General features: G+C 38.6%; 2 protein-coding genes and 1 long non-coding RNA gene across 3 annotated transcripts in view; all 3 read right to left on the bottom strand.

The window, feature by feature from the left end:
- Positions 1–7,280: 7,280 nt before the first annotated feature.
- LOC149210498 (uncharacterized) lies at positions 7,281–8,998 on the bottom strand. The gene is made up of 4 exons (XM_089396731.1): positions 8,865–8,998; positions 8,506–8,769; positions 7,726–8,361; positions 7,281–7,600 (listed from the first exon to the last, which is right to left on the bottom strand). Exons 1-4 carry the CDS (start codon positions 8,979–8,981, stop codon positions 7,550–7,552), a joined length of 1,068 nt encoding a protein of 355 aa, XP_089252857.1. The 5' UTR covers positions 8,982–8,998; the 3' UTR covers positions 7,281–7,549.
- Positions 8,999–9,374: 376 nt separating this feature from the next.
- Positions 9,375–21,512, bottom strand: part of LOC149210496 (uncharacterized) — a 48,990-nt gene continuing 36,852 nt past the window's right edge. The window contains exons 2-5 of the mRNA XM_089398977.1: positions 14,571–14,692; positions 10,420–10,730; positions 10,106–10,266; positions 9,375–9,955 (exon numbers count right to left, since the gene is read on the bottom strand). Of these exons, the coding sequence (XP_089255103.1) occupies positions 9,375–9,955; positions 10,106–10,266; positions 10,420–10,730; positions 14,571–14,692 (1,175 nt within the window). The remainder of the gene's footprint in view (positions 9,956–10,105; positions 10,267–10,419; positions 10,731–14,570; positions 14,693–21,512) is intronic.
- LOC149210497 (uncharacterized) lies at positions 12,319–13,570 on the bottom strand. Its single transcript, XR_016252949.1, has 2 exons — positions 13,444–13,570; positions 12,319–12,420 (listed from the first exon to the last, which is right to left on the bottom strand). It is a non-coding gene; the product is annotated as an uncharacterized LOC149210497 (long non-coding RNA).

Genomic DNA, 21,512 nt, shown 5'->3' with positions numbered 1-21,512 from the left:
CTTGCTGAGGTTGCAGAGGAATACAAACTTGTTCCAAAGACTCTATTTTTTTTACTGTCTCGTACTGTTACAATGAGACGACGATGTTGGACTCAAATGAACGACGCCTTATAATCTCTCGAATGAAAGATGCCTTATAATCTCTCGAATGTAATTTCGGTCTAATTCCAAGTTATCATTTTTCGAGATGGGTTCGAATAGTTTTACTATCTATCTGATCAAATAATTCATTGGCTGCATCTTTCGTGGAGGTCTAGTGCATCTAAATTATACAGTAGCCTGAGCAATGTCTACGATCACATCGCAACAGTGATGATGAGTTTCAGACCCGACTCATCTATCCGCAATGAAATCTGTCGAATCCTTGCTCTGCCTGGGCTAATCATAAACAACTGCAATGGCGTTGCTTACAAGCAAAATCTGCCCTAGAATTACACATTTCGTGGCATAAAGTCTGAGGCCATGGCCTACGAAATTAGTGACCTCGGGAATGGAGGCGCCAATCCGGAGCAGGTATAACACACCAAAGAGAGAATATATGACAGAGAGTGGCAGGTAAAGAATGGCACAAATAGCGTTGAGTGAAGGAGTGTTTTGTATGCAGAGAGCAGCGTATTGTATGCAGGTGGAGCAGCTACAAGAGCAGCGTTCAGGCCAGTGGAAGCGTCAGATCAGAATTTTCTATTTGGGGAATTGTGTGCAGAGAATGCAGCTAAAATGCTGCTGATAAAACATTAATGAAATGCAAAACTGACTTGCACAGAAAAGCCATAAAACAAATGCCTGAAATTGGAGCAGGACCAGCAATCGCCCGCTCTGATACCATGTTAAATACACATGGACAATAAGAGAGATATGAAAGATAATCAGGAGAGTACGATTTTTATTAACAATTGATTTACATTTATAGTACAATATCTGACCGTTGGGTTCCACATCCCAAGGTCTCTTGGACTTCTTTTGTCCATTCGGCTTCCACACTAACCCATTTAGGATTAGGTGTCCAACAGAAGTTTTGGAAAATGTTGGCGGACAAGAAGCATACTCTTTCACGGACGGATTCTCAAGGTACCACCAAATCAAAATCGTACTAGGAGACAGGGGCAAGACAACCTTTGCAATGGAATGGTGCTTCTTCCAATACACCGTTATGCCATTTGGGTTGAAGAACGCGCCAACCATCTTTTCACGCATAGTTGTTGCCGCATTCAAAGAATATATCCACAAGTTCCTGGAGGTCTATCTGGATTATTGGACTGTCTTTGGATTGGTTAAGCACCACGTAGCAAGCTTACGCTTGATGGTGGATACTTTCCGACGACACCAAATTGCCTTGAACCTTAAGAAGTACACATTCCTCGTTCCCTTTGGGAACCTGTTGGGACATGTGGTCTGCAAACAGGAACTGATGGTGGACCCCATGAAGATTGCAGTGATTCTGAATTTGGAAGCACCGCGAAGTGTTAATCAGCTACGCGCTACCTTGGGACATACGGGGTACTACAGGGAGTTCATCAAAAGTTATGCTGAGATCACCGCACCGATGGAGAAACTATTGAAAAAGGATGTCAAATTCTGCTGGAATGATGATTGCATGAAGAGCCTGGATGTACTAAAAGAGAAATTGGCCTCCGCGCCCATCCTGGTCTTGCCAAAATGGGATGTGGAATTTCATGTCCATGTTGATGAGTCATGTATAGCGCTGGGAGTGGTACTAACACAGGAGGGTGAAGAGGGCTTGGATCACCCTATCATGTTCACAAGTTGTCGGTTGTCTAAAGAAGAAAAGAACTATTCAACCACCAAACGCGAGGGGCTATCTATGGTGTACGCGCTCCAAAAATACGACACTATTTACTGGGAGGACATTTCAAGATGTATACAGACCATTCCGCACTCAAATAATTGGTCAATAAGCCTGTGTTGGGGGGTGCATCTGTAATTGGATCTTATTGTTCCAAGAATATTACTTTGAGGTCGTGGTAAAGCCTGGATGACTAAACGCAGGACAGGCTCACTTATCACGTATTGAGAAGGGTGAAGAACCTACTAGTTTGGAGGAAGGATTACCTGACGCATAGCTCTTTGTTGTGCACGTCGTGAATGGCCACTTTGAAAATATCATCCACTTTCTAACAATAGGGATTGTGTCGAAGGAGTACCCCATTCAACAGAAGGAGGAATTGGTGGTACATGTGGTGGACTTTTTTGTCATCGCAGGGCACCTATACAAAATGGGTAGTGATGAGATATTGTGAAGGTACGTACCTGAATTTGAACGAGGTCAGATCCTCACGGAAGCACATGGGGGCGCTGCAGGAGCACACTATGCAGGATGAGCAACAACACAAAAGATTCTCCGTGCAGGGTTGTGGTGGCCAACCCTTGATCAAGATTCCAAGGCACATTGTAAGGCCTGTGATATTTTTCAAAGAACCGGTAAACCGTCGCGAAGGGATGAGATGCCTTTGCATCCACAAATGACACTACAACCCTTTGAAAAGTGGGCGATTGACTTTGTGGGACCTATCAAACCCTAGGGAAAAATGGGCGCGCACTACATCATCACCACGATGGAGTACTTGACGCGCTGGGCGGAAGCATAGCCGGTCAAACACTGCATGGCCGCTAAGGCTGCAATTTTTTTGTTTGAACACGTGTTGACCCGATTTGGATGTCTGAAGATCTTAATGAGTGACCGCGGTACACATTTCCTGAATGAAACCATCAGTGAACTCACAAAATAGTTCTAAGTGTATCATCAGAAAAGCACACCATATCACCCACAAGCCAATGGGACAGTAGAAGCATTTATCAAAATACAGATACTGCGCTAACCAAGTGTGCAACGTGCAACGAAACGATTGGGACCTGCATGTACCTGCAGTACTATGGGCTTATAGGACAACGTGCAAGAAACTGACAGGACAAACACCTTTCTGGTTAGTTTACGGCATGGACGCTGTCATGCCAATGGAGTATATTGTACCTAGTTTGTGGATAGCCACGCTCATAGGTATGACGGACCGTGAAGCTCTGGAAGAAAGGCTTGCGCAATTGGAAGAACTTGAGGAGGAACGGTTCCTGGCTGGTTTTCATCAGCAGGTATAAAAGCAGCATGAAAAGGCCTAGCACGATCGCCATATTAAGTCGTGCACCTTCAAAGTAAATGATTTAGTGCTGATGTATGAGAGTAATTTTGAAAATTTTCCGGGAAAATTCAGAATGCATTGGCTGGGACCGTACATGGTTAAGAAGGTCACAGACAGAGGCACAGTCCAACTAGTCAAACTAAATGGAGAACCCTTCCCAAGAAAAGTGAATGGCGGCCGCTTGAAGCCCTACACGAGTGGGCTAGCTACTAACTAACCGGCAGAAGCACAGTCTTTGTTCTTCGAGGAGTCAGACAAAAGCATGAGACTATAAATATATGCAGTAGATACCGGTACAGATGTATGGAAACAGTTCAGACACAGAGGTCTCAGAACAATGGATGCAGCAAATTCAACAAGCAGTAGCTCAATGAGCTGCTAACCTCAGTACAATTCGAGGACAATTGGAGGGACTCCGTGAAAATGTCATCACACTGATAGAGTGACTCAAGGGCGAGTCATGATGTTTGTGTTGGGGGCCTGTTGGGCATGGAATCTCCCCCCAAGGCATGTTTTGGGGCTCAAAGCCCAAGTTTTGATCGAATGGTGTTGTAAAACTCCATGAATTGCGGGCGCAGAAGTATGTTAGAGTCATAGGGTTGTCCACCCTAGTTTTGTAATGTAATGTCGACCTACCCATGGTTCGCGGACCATGGGATTGTATAAAAAGAGCGAGGCTCTAAATGTAAGAGATAGTGAAGGAGAAAGAGAGAAGAAGAGAAAGAGTCTAAGTGACTAAGGGTGTCTTTGTGTCATAGAGTAGGAGAAGGCTCTACAGCTGAGTGCGCAGAGGCCTAGTAGTCCACAGTTGAATGTGCGGACCCCCACCGCTGAGTGCGCAAGGTGGAGTCAAGTCTGTAACCGAAGAAGAGATTAATAAAGAGAAGTTTGATATCAATTTGTGTATTCGTTTTTGGATTAATGCATGTTTGATATAAATTGCAAATATACTATTTATTTACTGCACGCCCCTGTATGAATGATTTATGTTATTAATTATAACTTAAAGCACGCAAGTAGGCTAAAACAATCAACTAACAGTGGAATATTAGTAAGGACTTGAGTAATAACAGCGTTTGGCCCCCCTGAGTAGGGTTGTGCGAAGGCAGTATCTTAGGCTGCGAAGCACGGGAAAGTGCGCGTAGCGACGTGCGTGCAGGGTCGAACTGCAGACCTCCTGAACCAATCAAACATCTCCAAGGTGCGGAAACCTGGTTCTAGCACCCTCCCATACTACTTCGGGTGAGACCTCGGGAACAGACTAGCAGTTCCGGGATTTGTTTGGCTAAATCAACTCCGAACCTGGGTCAGGCCCAAATAAGCCAACACTTACTAGTCCCTAATACCCAAATTTTAAAATGTTTTATGATAATTTTGTAAAAATATTTAGATATCTAATTATTTTATATTAGACAATATATAATATTGGCACTTTTTAAGGTAAAATAATTTTATACTATAAAATATAGGCGAATTCATTATTAGAAAAATGGAAATTGGTGTATCTTTTTTTTTTAAAGCATGGAATATTAGCCCACTTGCAAATATTAGTCCCTAACAATTTCCCCTCCTATCTCTCGAGATTGTACGAAGATACAAGATATTTCTCTTTCTTCAATAGAAATAGAGTATCGGGTAGTGGTTAATGTAATTAAAAATCCTTGTAGTTTTGATAGATTCTTTTAGAGTTTGGATTCTAACAGGAGCATCCAAACACTCTGTAGTGTGATAATAATAGTTTCATCAAGTTCACCAAATATCCAATTTAGCATCACAATAAAAAACACATTAAGATACAAATGCACTTCATCAAAAGGATCCTTCATGATCGTGTTCCTAAAATTCTCTTTTTCCCTACAAAAGATCAAATTGCAAACATTTTCACAAAGTCTCTTATAAAAGCAAAGTTTTCCAATCTTCGATCTACATTAGGAGTTCAAGAAGTTGTCATTAATGAGAGATCGGCTCTAATACTTCCTTTTCCATTATGTACCTTTGTAAATCCTTCAATCCTATCCCAAGTTGTCATTAAAAAATAATGTTAGGATATTTAAACACTTAAGAGTTAATTAAGTTCAATTTGGTCTAATGTGTATTTAAATAGAAGTGTGTTCCTTTAATACATATTAGCTGCATTGTAATTCAATGGTCACGATATGTTCTAGACATAATAATTATTGATTATGACTTAACACTCAATTGTTCTAAGATCTATATTAAAGAGAACAAAGGATGATTTCTTGATGATTGATAGCAAGAAAACTTCTTATTTATAAATTTTCATTTTGCATTAATAAAATTGTCTCAAGTGACCACCTTGGCTAGGATTGTTCATTGTTTCCCTCTTAGAGAGTTTTAACCACGTAAAAATATTGGTGTTATGATATTTAATCTAATTGTACATGTGGTTACTTAAGTTGTTCATATTGAATGGAATACTTTTTTTTATCAAATAGGGAACACGTTTTTTTCTCACCAATTTGCTACATATCACAAAAGTTATAACACCATATCAAAAATAAAGAATGTGGAAGGTTAGGTGGATTAAAGATCTAAGCAATTATTTGAGCTAGGGTTCATCATCTTGAATCTATTTACATGGAGTCTGTGAGATAAAATATCATTGAGACTATCAAAATAGCTTTATTTTTCCCATGTTTGGTGTTTAAGGAGGATAACCAAAAGTTATTCGGGGAAGTGTTTAAGGAGGAGCTACTAGTTACTTTGTTAACTTTTCGAAATCACAAAAATTTGAGTCCTGGAAAGTGGATGATGAAATTTTATATTAGTTATTTTGACACCTTAGGTGATGACTTATTGAGGGTAGTTGAAAAAGTGATATTATTAAGAAAAGTCTTGGGTTCTTCCAATTCTATTTTTATTTCCATTGTCATCATATATCTAACAAGCTTGAGCCTTTTTAGGAGCAAAGATCAATCTCACTTTTTAATTGTGCCTACAAGATAATTACTGAAGTGTTGACTATCACATTGTGCTTTGAAATGTTGTTTCTCCAAAAATAGTTTTGATTTTGGAGTGGAGTAAAATACATGATCCCATTGGTATTTCTTAAGTGGGGCTACATTCCATTAAGGTAAATAAGATTTATACCATGGAAATTAAACTAGACTTATCAAAGAGATATGATAGAAGTTATTGGTTGTACTCAAGACCCCTTGTCCAAAAATATACACTCCAAATATTCTACACAGCTAGATTAGAAAAGAAATGAAAAGCCTTGTGAATGAATGAAGATATGGAAAAGTTATGGTGTTATAGTTCCTCACAATACGGGAACAACTAGCTTGGAAAGTGGGCAATGACACTTAAGAGAGAGTTTGGTCACTTGCCATCATGGGGTTGTGGCAACTATATATTCCTGCCATTGAGTTTGGTTCATCACTTAAATATACTTGGCATTTTTATACTTAATCAAGTGATGCTACGAGATACTATAAGGTAAAATACCTTAGTTTATTAAATTATTCAAATGACCTTTATATATGAAGATAATAAGTCTTCAAGCATGAAGACAACCCAAGGGATGAGAAAAAAGGTTGAAAATATACAACCACATACCAAACAACAATAACTACTAAATAAAACAAATAGAAATGATTAATGTTGCCTTGAGGGATGGATGTTAGTTATTAAACTATCATTCAATAAACTAAGTGTTGCACGACTAATAGGTATTGCCCTTGGAAAGTTTTTCCTAAATATTTACTTTATCGAAATCTAACCATTGTTCCAATTCAAGATATGTCTCTTTCCCACTTTCCTTAACATCTTATGTTTTCCACATACCAATTTTACAATTCTTTCTCTTACAATATTTTTTTTAATTTCATATTTATCTATTGTAATTATAAATAAATAAATGATAATAATAATTCATTTACACATAAAATATTTATGTAAAATTTAACATAGATATCTATCGCGTATTTACTTTCAACATTTTGGGCTTTTCAAAAAAAACACAACAGATAAAAATGAAACTATAGATTATATGCACAGTATCAGTCGACCCTATCAATGCATTTATTATGAAACTTGCAACCTGTCTGGTGAGAAAAATATAAACATACATTTTCGCTGAGTCATGGATCCTCAAACACCAGGGCGAAAGTTAAATAGAAATCAATAACAAAAACATTTTCCATGTGATACGCCAAATCAAGCAAAGGACGTATCATGACTAACCTAGGCAACACTAAGCATAAGCATACTTTCGAAGTGCTCGAAAAGAAACACTAAGCATAAGCATAAGCATGGTTTCGAAGTGCTGGAAAAGAAACATAAATTAAGCATAATCTTCATTTTTTCCTCTTTTAATCCCTTACATTTCTCCTACTTTTGCTCCCCATGTGTTCACCACATGCAATACACGCCATTTATTCCTGCATATCGTCGTTGCGCTCCACGCTCTCCTCATTAGATGAACCCTGTAGAGAAAACTGAAGTGATTGATCAGAAGGAAGAATGATGCCTAGCGATGATGTAAACACGCGTATCAGCAATGTTAACTATAATGTGGGGAAAACAATATGTTTGAAAATGTGGATATCACCTGCCCTGAAGTACGCACTACTTTATGAGACCATTTATTGCAAACTTTTTCAAAGTTTTGCCATGCCTCGTGCAACAACGGACTTCCCTGGATGTCCACAAACTGTAGAGTTTCCATCTCTACAATGCTCTCCATCGATCTCACTGCCAACTTAACGCAATTAGATAGATACAAATGTTTCAATGAGCGGAGGCCATGGAAATTCTCAGGGAGGTTCTTTAGCATCTGGCAGTCTTTCAGTGAAAGAACTCGCAGTAATGAGAGTTCTTTGAAGTCTGCACATAATCGAACAAGTTTCACGCACCCTGATAAATTCAAGTCCTCCAAGTACTTGAGTTGGCTGAAACTGTCTGGAAGCTCCTCTAGACTGACACAACCCGAGAGGCTTAGCTTTCTCAAACTTCTTACTTCTCCAAATCGACCTGGAAGCTCCCTTAGACTCTGGCAATTATCCATTGCAAGTTTTTTTAGAGAGGAGAGGCTGCAAAACCCATCGGGTAGTTTTTTCAAATCGGTCAAGGATAAGTCGATCGAGTCCAAGAAGTTGAATTGTCCAATGCTTTCCGGAAGCGATTCTATACTTCTGCAATGACGCAGTTGGAGCATTCGCAAATTGCTAATAAGATTGGGGGGCATCTACAAATTATGCAATTATTGATATGTGAAAATCATACGCAAATGGAATTATTAAAACTAAAAAAACTGTGCAAGATATAGATTTCTAGGTATTCCAAGAAAATTGGGAAGAGAAATGGAGGGGGCAGATATTTGAAGACTTGCCTGACATAGATTTTGTAAATCGTCCGGGCTGTAACATAAATGTCTCAACTTCTTTACATTTGACAGATCAAAAGGAATGTGGGAAATTTCCGCACTGAAAAAAACCAGTTCTTTAAATGTTTGGTTGCATTGGCCATTCACCGTTGTTGAGCTTTCAAGTGCAAGAACTCTTAAAGATCTACACATCAAATTTAGTTTTGATGCGGGTATATCCAATGGAACGATGTTGTCAATCGACCAGATGCCTTTGATGCCGCGAAGATGCTACAAATATTAATGAGTCAGTCATAAGTATCAAGATATACATTTTTTGAAACAAAACTACGTATGATATATTCATGAGTGGAGCGGTTGCGTACCTCATCTTCCCTCGTTTCTAAAAACTCTTTAAATTCACTTGCACGGGTGAATTTGAATCTTTCTCCCTTATTCTGGACACCAATTGCCAAGATGACAATGTGTACCTTCGCAGTCATGCTTTTCTTATCTTTGGTGACCAGCGCTCTATCTTCTAGCCTATTCAGTTCAAAGTCTCCCACTATATTTGAAAGTTCTTCCCAGTGCCATCCTTCAAAATATGAACAGATGTCAAAAAACGGGTCTTTCAACTTCTGGTCAAGATGATCGTGGTCAAGCTATATTGTTCCATCCAACATGACCATTCCAGTCATTTTCTCTCTCCCAAATCACCTGACTATACCTTCTTTGTGTTTCTTCTCTGTCTTGCGAAGGTCCTATATAGGCTGCTACCTGTTTCAAAACCAGCGGAATTCCTCCGCATATTTGGACTATCTGCTTTATTTGGTCAGGATCTAGTTTCGCATCCCTACCATTCAGTTGCTCGTTGACAAGATCCTCCTCCCCGTCATTCAGTTCTTCCTCGACAAGCTGCACTGCCTTAGTATCTTCGAGGGTTTCAATAAGATATAACTCTGTTTTAATTCTGAGCTTCTCGCACGCTTTGACCGCTGCGCCTTTATCCGGTGTAGCCTCAATTTTTTTACATTCTTGCCAGTCCTAGGGAGAAGTCGTTCAATTGCATCTAGGCCTTTTTCAACCTTATCAGGAAACAAAACATTGTCTATGTAAATAAAAACTACCTCTTTCTCTAAGACTTCCTTAATGGCATCTCGTCCCACGTCATCCCTTCTGATGTCCGCTGTTCGTGACGTCAAGTCTTGTAATACTTGTATTTGCAGCTTTGGTATTTTTGGAACCGAATTTATAAACTCAAACAATCTAACATAAGAATATTTGCTCTCTCTCACCTCTTCATGGTTGCTAAATGGTAACACCTTTTCATGATACAGGCTCCAATACACGGCATCACCAAGGGCCATCTTTCCAGTTCCGCCCAAACCATACAAAATGACTGCTACGGCCTTTCCGTCACTTTTCCATTTCAGCCGTTCAGTGACTTTTTTAATCTGTGCTCTGTTTTCCCGTCTAACTGTTTTAACAATATTTAAGAGAAAACAAAAAATCACAAACTTTTATAAACTACAAGACAATATTAAAATAAAGGATCACAAATTTGTAAAACTAGTAAACAATAAAAATGTTAAAAAAAAAACATTTTTCACGGGTTATCACAATTTACATTCTTCACTAGCTCGCGGACACGGTGGTTTTCTGACTGGTGGTCCTCCCTGGCGATCGTACAGTACAATGCCCATTTGCCGTTGAATTTTCTGATGCAGTTCAGTTAATCGTGTTTGAAAACGTTGCAGCTCTTGTTTATTCTTCTTGGTTGTGAAAAACCTGCATTAAGAAATTTATGTTCTTACAGGGTTACTCGATAAAAAGGCTCCAACTCCTCAATAAATACAACGTTAAAAAGAGTGTGTGAATTCAGATGGGAATTCTGCATCCATAGACACAATGTCAAAACATTAATGTGTGTTGAGTACTCACTTTTTAAGTGTTGACCTGGAAATTTGATTACAGCAAGCGACAGAGACATCAATTATCAACCCTATTGCTTCCTTGATTTTATCCTCCATCGCTTTCATTAATTCATCCCTATCCCGAATCTGATCAACTTCTTGGATCAAGTTATACATCCGCTCCAATAGGAGCACACATTCCTCTTTATTAGATAAGACTGTTTCATATCGCTCCATAATATTTCCGACCACAAGAAATCCTGTCATCAGCATGTGTACCCCTCCCATACCCTGGAGAAATTTCTGAGCAATTGTTTTCGCGTCTGGGCAGAAATCTTTCTGAATATCAACGAACAAAAAGTAAGACCGCTTCTACCGTATGATATAATGATGTTGGGAAGAAAATAATGATATGAACAATGACATAGGAGTATTTTACTAGCAATTGTTCCAAAAGGTCAAAAAGAGGCCGATAGGATTAGTAAAAGGAAGAAAGTTCTATAGATAGTCAAGCATATATGAAGTTCAGTAGTGACGAAGTACATCTGGAAATTTTATTATTTCGCGTTACTTCATCTGAATCAGAAATAAATTGAATGCATAAAATAGAATAGCAACTTGTATGCAGTGTGCACTGAACAACACAAAATTGTATTGTTATTCTCAGTTTAGGGTCACAGATGAGAACAGCGATAAATTTGTATGCACGGAACAACAATTTGTATGTATATTCTCAGTTTTGGGTCACAATATGCGGTTAGCTGAGATTCAGAAACTCGTTGAGTAATAATGAGATTAATAACAGCAACAGCAACATATACGCACACAACAATTACCAGATTACTTAAATAGTTGAGGGGAGAATGAGATTTAGTCCATTTATGCACAGAACAACAACATACCTACCCTCATTGGATATGGGTATTAACTTTTTTAGCGTTTCAACAAGCGAGCATTGAACTGTTTATTACAAAAACCAAAAATAATGGGATCTGCATGTGCTGGGCACTTCAAGGCCGCAGGAACATTTCCCAGAGGGATCTTGGTTATATTTTCAAATTCTGGAGGCATTTCTGATCAAATCAGATCCAGGTGTCTGTGATTCTATCTTCTCTGCCAAAAGGCTTCGGTAATGCTCACATATACACATATATATAATCGGATCATGTTAGGAACTGCCATTATCTGATGGATAATATGAATGACACAGAATAGAATCGCAAGACAAGCGGAATATTAGCTCCTCAAAACTTTACATGTCAGGATGGCAATGGAATGTGATTTGTTACAGAAACAACAAACTTGATATACACTTCTTCGGGCAACAACTGGTATTTAGTTTCCAGCTGCACACAAATTTTCATCTCCAACACAAGTTCAAATTCTAAATTCAATTTCTCAACCATGCTCTGATGTTTATTGTGTTTTGCATATACAAGACCATTTTCACCTTATTTGTGTCTTCTAGTTTTTCACAAAATGTGGTGTGGCTTGCTTCCCACATACTGCAAAGGCAGACTCGCTCAAAACGATTTTATATAAAAATGCCATGTGCCTTTTAGGAGGGTGAAATAGTAGTGAATCCTAAAAAACGAACTGCATCTATTTATCCTGAAACAATAGGGCGTGTGGAACTAAAATAGCAATAATTCACATGCCAAACAGATAAATGATTAAATTAGTCAATTTGATATCCTCTCCTCAGTGCACTAATATTTCCAATTTGGGTGAAAACATTCACTATCAACTCCACAGCATCATTCATATTTGGACTGCAATATAAAATGCTAATGGGATTTGTGGCTAATTGTGGGTTTGGATAGTAGATTTCCTCATTGTCATACAACAGGAAAACCAGTGTCAGAGTAGTCATTTTTTCAACAACCATCTCTAACAAAATATGAAGTAACAGCCATACTGGGCAAGATGAGTTTTCATATAATTGTAATGCGCTGGCATTGGTCCATGAATATTCTGCGGCATGCTCAACGAAAAGAAATGATTGTGGCAAATAAGATCGCTCCAGTGCCTCGAGCAACAAACAAAATAAAAAATATCACTTTGCAATTTTTCCTTCACTGAACATTGAAACACAGTGATCATCAACATGAAAGAAAAGTGATGCGCAATGAACACAAATGAAATTGCTTCAAAAAAATGTTTCCTAGGTATTCTTGAACATGAATCCTGCTAATACCAGCCGAGAAATCCCCAAAACAAGAAGAATGAGCATTATGAAAATCTAAGACCATTTATGATTATAAGGCCAATACATCTACAATTTGGAGCAGCTGACCAGCCGCAATGGGGCCAATGACTATCTTTCTAGATAAACATTCACCTGAGTCATCTTCTTATGGGTACATCATTGTCTTCCCGTAACTAATCTTAAATCTATTCCTATTTGCAGAAATCTATCCAACTAAACTCCAAAACAATAAGATTCGTCATTTCCTCCTCAAAGGAGTGCCCAATCACTTTCAAAGATAAGGGCAACCCTTTACACTCCATTAAAACCTCATTTACCAGATATTCAAAACTTTGCGATGTATGAAGCTGATAGAATGCATGATTTTTATGGCCATATCCCTGTCTTTTCACTATCATTTTTCAATATCTTGTATATCTTAATGGAAACTTTGACTTGCTAAAGTCTATCCAACTGGTCTTCCCAATAAGATTTGTCATTTTCTCCACAAAAAGTGCCCCAACCACTTTCAGAGATAAAGGCAATCCCACACAAACCAGTAAGAAAGCATCCACCCGATATTCAAATATTGCCAGTTTGAACATGCTTGTCGTGGGATGTAACTAAAATTAAGCTACTTGGGAGAATGACATCCTTGATCGACAAAAATGCATTCAACTGATGAGCATGAGCTACATCGTCTAAAACTATAAGAGCGGGGAAAGCTATGAAATGCATTGAAGCATCTCTATGCCTTCATCCGCACGATTTATTTCTAGATCCAACTAAATCAAGCCTTTATGAAACAAAGAAAAAGCAGGATCCATAGTAATTTGAAAATCTCCGGTTAAAAAGTTTTTTTACAAGCGTTGTCTTTCCTACTCCACCCAAGCCCATGATCCAGAGACACTGAGCTTTGCCGCCGCAATAACAGAGCTGAAAAGTTCATTTGACTTTCCATCCAAACCAGTTCAATATTTGACCATATTGAAAGGTCTTCTTCCACCACTTCACTTTTCAGGAGGTACCGAACAATCACATCCATAAGCCTTACCCTGTTAACTGGTTGCAGTGAACCAAAGAAACATTATATAGAGTTGTTATGCCTAGAAAAGCAAGGCTTTCCGCCAGAAAACATAACCTAAAGGAATTTAAAGAAATAAAAAGAACTAACCTACATCCATTTTAACCCCCAAAAGATTATTTTATCTTTTATGCCGATTTATTTCGAGGGTTAAACAGGTTTAACAAGTACCTATAGGATTGCTCATCAATACAATTAACACATATCCGTCTTAATCATTAAACCTTTGGACATCCAGAAGTTTAAAGAGCACAATAAATCGGGATTTCAAAGCTCAATACATCAGGGTTTGAGAGGGATCTATACTAATAAGTGTAAATAGAACCTACAAGTAATTCATGAAGAAGTACAGGTTTACCCTATTGCACGCCTTGAGCTCGAAGACCGAGATGAAGGTAGCCCACTGATTCCTCTTATCATGAAGCGAAAATGGCGATATTAACGGAGGAAGTGCTAAATACACATTTTGCAGAGAAGTTATGTTCTTTCCCTCCCGCTATATTCTTGATAGTCCATAAAGATTCGCAATCCAGGAGAAATAAGACGGCCGTGTCCTTCTTGCTGCTGCGGGAATATGCAGTGATGGAGGTGGAGGGGGGTTTTTCCTTCTTGCTGCTGTGGGGATACGCAGTGGAGGTGGAGGCAGGGGTTTTCCCTTTTCCTGCTGTGGGAATATGCAGTTATGGAGTTGGAGGCGGAGGAAACCCCAATCGCAAATTCACGATGCTGTGGGAATATGCAGTGGTGGAGACGGAGGCAGAAGCGGAGGGAGAGGAAACCCTATTCGCAAATTAACGATGGATTGAATGCAAATGGCGAAGGGGATGAGGAATGGAAAGCTTTCGAGATAAGGAGATCATAGCATAAATGTCGGGAGACAGGAAGGCCTATCGGCCTAAATACTTACAGCGATTTCAGCTGCCCCACTCGTCACTTCCTTTAGTTTCGTCATGAATTGCGAATCTGGCCTGTCAAATTTAGCCGCGGTTACCAGTGATGGTTTTTCCCCTCCCTGCTGTAAAAAGAATTCTATTTAACTTTATGCTGTAACAAAATAATAATGTTTGCCATATGACTCGTTGGTTTAAATATTATTTCCACAGTTTTTGTTTAATTAAATTAATATCTATAATTTTTATTTAATTATTTTAATATCAGTGTAAATTCATTTTAAGTATGGATCTAATTTGAGTTGAGAATGATCAAATTTATTTCATGTATAAATTTATTTTATAATGCAAAAAACAGTATGTAATTTTTCATTATTTAAATTATATTTTTGAATATCATAAAAATTATATAGTTAATATTAAAAAAAATTATATTTTATTTTATTTTATACAGAATATAACATTTATTTTTAACATTTGTTTTGGGGAACGTTAGAAGGCAAAATTTGGCAAATATGTTATTTTCTTAACATTTTCTAGAAATATATATTTGTCAATTTGGTTAAAAATTCCCCTATTATATATATATATATATATATATATATATATATGTGTGTGTGTGTGTGTGATTAAATGGATAATATTCACCAAAAATAACCAATTTTAATAGTAAATTACATATTTTTTATTCAAGATTCCCCATATTTTCAAACCAAAATATTCTCCTACAATACTATATATAAGAAAAATACTAAATATTTCAAAAATTACCATATATATATATATATATATATATATATATATATATCAAGGGTTAAAGTATCTTTGAAAAGTATAAGGTTTAAACATCTTACTCATATTTTTTGAAATTATATTAAGTCATATCCATAACTAATTAAACATGAATAATATATTTTTTTTCATTTTTTATTATGGCCAACAATTGCTTTTCTATTTAGAGAATATTTTATTTTATTTTAAAAAGTACATGTGACAACTACAGACATACTTACTCATTGCCTTCACATCCAATTGTGGAATGACTATAGAATGAGTCTCTCGGCTCAATAAATTAAATGGATAAATATTAATAGGTATCAAAAATTTTCACTCTATATATTTCACATTGTCAAAATTAAAATACAATTTATTTATTTTTTGTGTGTGTCAAATTGCCCCTAACTTGTCAAAATCACCAGACGATCCCACCCAGTCTAGACCACACCAACCCTTAAAGTGATTGGATTTTTGCCTAGGTAGAACTGGTGACCTCGAATGACTTAACACTACACCCCATCACGATCTATTCTACCCCCGATGGGCTAAACTATAATAAAAATTAACTAAATTATAATTTTATTTTAACTTCTTCTTATTATTATTATTACTACTATTATTATTATTTTGCGGAGAGACTTAATATACATGTATCCTTTAAAATAAAATAAATTATTTTATTAAGAAAGTAATAATATTCTATAAATACAATATGCAATAATTTAAATATATATATATATATATATATATATATATATATATATATATATATATATATATATGTTGGGTTGTGTTATATTTTTTCGATGACTAGTCCACGTAGTTAACCGGAGGGTATGAGGGCGGGCAGAGCCACCCCTTCATTGCGTCGATTGTGTAGCGGGGGGGTCACAAGGGGTTTGAGGGGTGCAGGTAACTCCCCTCTATGAGGTCTGGGGCAGGGCGCCAGAAAATTTTGTTTTTTGGACGCTATATTAGATTGGGTGGACCTACCTATGGTTTTGGGCATGTTTTTCGCACATGGTTTTGGACGCGATAGTTTTCGGTCCATGGTATTGGATGCTTCCACATGTATAAATATGTATTGTAACATTGAAAGGAACATAATGAAAAAATCAAGCTGGTAGTTCCGATTTTGGGATCTAGGAGAAAATCTCTGTGTATATGTGTTTTATGTGTTATGCTTTCGCATTATTTATTTTCTGTGTTTTAGAATTCATATGCAGGTAATTTATGTACGAGGTTAAAACCTACATTTGGTATCATAGCTGTTCTGGCTTCAAGGGGACGCCTTTGTTGCTGAGGGGTTTTGCTCAGGCATGTGGTAGACCCTGTTCAGTGGGAAATCTACAAGATCGATTCTGGTGGTGAAAGAAGATGGCAAGCAGTGAAAATATAGAAATCGAGAAATTTAATGGTCAAAGTTTTGAGTTGTGGAAACTCAAGATGGAGGATCTATTGGTGGATAAAGATCAGTGGATTGTGGTAGATCCGGGTACTAAACCAATGGGAGCGTCCGATGAAGAATGAAAGAAGTTGGATCAGAAGGCAAAGAGCACAATACGATTGTGTGTCTCAGATTCAGTATCGTTGAATGTATCAAGGGAAGCTACGACGAAGACTTTGTGGAACAAGTTAGGGACTTTGTACCAATATAAGTCTCTAGTGAATAAACTGTTTATGTGGAAAAAACTGTATAACCTAAGGATGAAAGATGGAGACTCGGTGACAGAGCATCTGAACGCATTTAATACTGTGGTAAGTCAGTTATTATCTGTTGATATTAAAATTTCAGATGAAAATAAGTGCATCAATTTGTTGTGTTCACTACTAGATTCGTGGGATAGTCTGGTTATTGCAATAGGTAGCAATGCAACTATCTTGTAGTTTGATGAGATAGACTCGTCCTTGCTGACGGAGGAGATGAGACGAAAAAATATGGAGAGCCAGAATGGTGATTCCTTATTTGTACGAGGACGGTCCTAAAACAAAAAAAAAAGTAAGTCATCGAGTGGGAGATCTAAATCTCCAGGAAAACCTGTAAAGGTGGTGTGTTGCAAATGCGGAAAGGAATGGCACTACAAAAGGGACTGTAAATCTAAAGTTCCTGACAAAGGAAAGGGATATGATGATGCTCCTTCTGCAGAGGCAAAAACCACCTCAAATGAAGGTGGGGATGTGTACTTCGCTTCTTCAAGTACACATGTAGATCATGAGGCATGGTTCACTGATTCAGGTGCATCCTTTCACTTCACTCTCTATGGAGAGTGATTCTACGAGTATGAGAAATGCGATAGTGGTGATGTCTTCTTAGGGAATGATAGGAAGGCCAGAATCATTGGTCGCGGAAAAGTAAAGTTGAAGTTGCAAGGTGGAAGAGTTAGAACACTTCTGGGTGTTCTGCATATTCCTGCATTAGCCAGAAATATGATTTCTATAAGCAAGCTAGATGATGCAAGTGTTAAAACAATCTTTGAGAAGGATACCTGTAAGATGGTTCAGGGAGAAATGGTATTGATGCGGGGAGTTCGGATTGGAACTTTATACAAGCTGCAAGGTAGCACTGTTGTTGATGGGTATAACAGTTCCGTGGTTCTTGAAATTGGAGCAGAAAATCTAGTGGTCTTTGGAGAGAAGACCATGTTGTGGCATCAAAGGCTTGGACATATTGTAGAGAAGGGCCTTCGAATACTTCATGGTAAAGGTATGGTAGAAGGTATGAGTAACAACTCTCTGGATTCTGATTTTTGTGAAAATTGTGTATATGGGAAGTAGAATCAGGTGAGTTTCCCCTCGGGTGGTAACAGGGCAAAACAAATATTAGAGCTTGTGTATAGTGACGTGTTTGGACCTATGAAGGTTCCATCACTGGGTATGTCTGTGTACTATGTATGATTTATAGATGACGTCTCAAGGAATACATGGATATATTTCCTTAAGAAGAAACCTAAAGTCTTTGACATGTTTAAAGAATTTAAGGCTCTGGTGGAAAACCAGACAGAAAAGAAAATAAAGGTGCTGAGAGTAGATAACGGTGGAGAGTTTTGCAGTAAGGAATTTGAAGAATTCTGTAAGAAGTGTGGTATAGCACGACAGAAGACTACTCCATATACACCTCAGAAAAATGAAAAATGGAGTTGCAGAAAGAATGAACAAGACATTGATGGAAAGGGCAAGAAGCATGCTGAGTGGTGTCGGGTTAGGACAAGAATTTTGGGCAGAGGTGGTGGAGACTGCATGTTACCTAGTCAACAGATCACCTTCATAAGCGTTGGAGGATAAAACTCCACAAGAGGTATGGACTGGTAAGAAACCCTCTCTTTCACATCTAAGGGTATTTGGATGTGATGCATATGTATATGTTCCAAAGGAGAAAAGAACAAAGTTGGATAGTAAATCTGAAAAGTGCATCTTTATTGAGTATAAGGATGGTTTAAAGGGTTATAAGCTTTGGAACCCAGTAACAAGGAAGCTTATGTACAGTGGAGCTGTGGTGTTCAGAGAGGTGAAAGATGTTATTAAACATGAAGTCCAACAAATGAACATGAGCTGATGGAGTTTGAGCTAAAGGAGGAAGAATCACACTCTACAGCAAAGGAGGAATCAAAAGACGAAGAGCCATAAACTCTAGGTGTGAGAAGATCAGTTCGAGAAAGAAGGCAGCCAGAAAGGTATAGTCCATCTGCTTTCTTGTTTTATCTGTTACTGATGATGATCCTAGAACTGTGAAGGAAGCAGTAGATTCAAAGGATGGCAAACTCTGGAAAGAGGCCATGGTTGATGAAATAGCATCTTTGCACAAAAATGAGGCCTGGGATCTGGTGGAGTTGTCGACTGGAAGGAAACGCATTGGCAGCAAATGGGTGTTCAAGAAGAAAACAAATGCAGAAGGAAAGGTGGAGAAATACAAAGCTCGGTTGGTAGCAAAAGGTTATTCCCAGGTGCCAGGAATTGATTTTGGTGATATTTTTTCTCCTGTTGCCAAGATAGCTTCTATTAGATTACTTTTATCTATTGTTGCTGCTTTTGATTTTGAGGTAGAACAGATGGATGTGAAGACAACATTTCTTCACGGGGATCTGGAAGAGGAGATCTACATGAAGCAACCTGAAGGTTTTGCAGTGAAGGGTAAGAAACAAATGGCATGCAAGTTAAAGAAGTCTTTGTATGGGTTAAAACAGTCACCAAGGATATGGTATCAGAAATTTGATACATTTATAGAGGGACTTGGCTTCACCAGAAGTAAAGCAGATCATTGTGTGTATTTTAAATTAATTGGTGACCGTGTTATTTATCTGGTCTTGTATGTGGATGATATGTTGCTGGTTTGAAATGACAAAGAAATTATCCAGGATTTGAAGACCCAATTGTCCTCCAAATTCGACATGAAAGATCTTGGTGCTGCAAACTATATTTTGGGTATGGAAATTAGAAGAGACCGGGAAAAAAGGAAGCTCTGGTTAAACCAGAGGAAGTATGTCGAGACAATACTGCAGACGTTTAATATGCAGGATAGTAAACCAGTGAAGTTTCCTATTCTTGTAGGTGTGAGGTTATCTGCTGAACAGTGTCCCAAGACACAAGAAGAGGAAGGGGACATGTCTTGTGTTCCATATGCAAGTGCAATCAGTAGCTTGATGTATGCAATTGTCTGTACCAGACCAAACATTGCACATGCAGTGGGAGTATTGAGCAGGTTTATGTCAAGCCCATGGAAGGAGCACTAGACAATAGTGAAGCGGGTTCTCAGGTATTTGCATGGCATTAGTGATTATGGTTTGTGCTACCAAGAAAGACCAGGATTGGACAGAGTGTTGGATATTCATGGCTTTGTTGATGCAAATTGGGCTAGAGATCTGGATCAAAAAAGATCTACAAGTTGGTATGTGTTTAACCTATTTGGAGGTGCAATCAGTTGGATGAGTAAGAAACAATCTGTAGTGGCACTATCAACTACAGAAACAGAATACATGGCAGCCACTCATGCAAGCAAGGAAGCAGTTTGGTTGCAGAGATTGTTTTCAAGTATGGGGTTAGTACAGGGAGTTATAAGGATAGACTGTGACAGCCAAAGTGCAATTTTCTTGGCAAAGAACCCTACATATCTTTCAAAGACAAAGCACATTGATGTTCAGTATCACTTTGTGAGGGATATGATAGAAGACAAAAAGGTGTTGCTGGTAAAGGTGGAGACTTTGAAGAATACTGCAGATGCATTGAAAAATCTGTGAGCTCTGAGAAGTTCTCTTGGTGTAGAAAAACAATGGGCGTTGCAACGCTGGATAAATGACTAAGCGCTCTTGTGGGCCCTTGTGGAAAGAAAACCACAAGTGGGATAATGTTGGGTTGTGTTATATTCTTTCCACGACTAGCCCACGTAGTTAACTAGGGGGTTAGAGGGGGGGCGAAGCCCCCCTTCATTGCGTCAATTGCGTAGCAGGGGGTTCACAGGGGGTTTGAGGAGTGCAGGTAAACCCCTCTATGGGGCTCGGGGTAGCGCCCCATAAAATTTTGTTTTTTGGACCCTATATTAAGTTGGGCAGACCTACCTATGGTTTTTTGCATGTTTTTCGCACATGATTTTGGACGCAATGGTTTTTGGTCCATGGTTTTGGATGCGACAGTTTTTGGTCTATGGTATTGGATGCTTCAGCATGTATAAATATGTAATGAAAAAATCAAGCTAGTAGTCCCAGTTTTGGGACCGAGGGGAAAATCTCTGTGTATATGTGTTTTATGTGTTATGCTCTCGCATTGTTTATTTTCTGTGTTTTAAAATTCGTATGCAGGTAATTTCAATACGGGGTTAAAACCTGGAAGAGCGCTGAAGCGGAGAGCTCCTGAGGCGGAGTAGCTAGGGTTTTCTTTCGGCTCTTGCAGCCGCCGGCGCCTGCGGCGGCAGGGCCTGCCTCTGGTGTGGCTTCCTCTTGCTTCGTCGCATTGTTGGGCGGCCTTTGTTTCTCGGTGTACCGGTGCCGGGTTTCGCTGTGCCTGGTGGGAATCGAAGTGCTGCGATTTCTGTAGCCTGTGGAGGGGATTCCGCCGCTCTTGAGGCCCTCTTCTCCTACGACGTGTTGTTTTACCTCTGTGGGGCTCTGTGCCCAACACTCGGCTTGGGCTCTGCGACGGGTTTTCGGTGTTTTTCATTGTGCTTTGATTTGGGCGGCGGCGGAGTGTGCTCA

The sequence above is a fragment of the Pinus tabuliformis genome, chromosome 1_2 (genome assembly GCF_031772625.1).
Source record: "Pinus tabuliformis cultivar Carrire ecotype Pingquan chromosome 1_2, CPIR1, whole genome shotgun sequence".
Taxonomy (NCBI): Eukaryota; Viridiplantae; Streptophyta; class Pinopsida; order Pinales; family Pinaceae; genus Pinus; species Pinus tabuliformis.
This window is presented reverse-complemented; position numbering and strand designations above follow the sequence as displayed.

Excerpts from the sequence above, each read along its gene's own strand:
- LOC149210498 (XM_089396731.1), bottom strand. The coding sequence starts at position 8,981 with ATGACTGCGAAGGTACACATTGTCATCTTGGCAATTGGTGTCCAGAAT. Across the intron at positions 8,362-8,505 it reads ATTTACAAAATCTATGTCAG|ATGCCCCCCAATCTTATTAG; the intron begins GCAAGTCTTCAA and ends CATAATTTGTAG. Across the intron at positions 7,601-7,725 it reads TAGTGCGTACTTCAGGGCAG|GGTTCATCTAATGAGGAGAG; the intron begins GTGATATCCACA and ends TTTTCTCTACAG.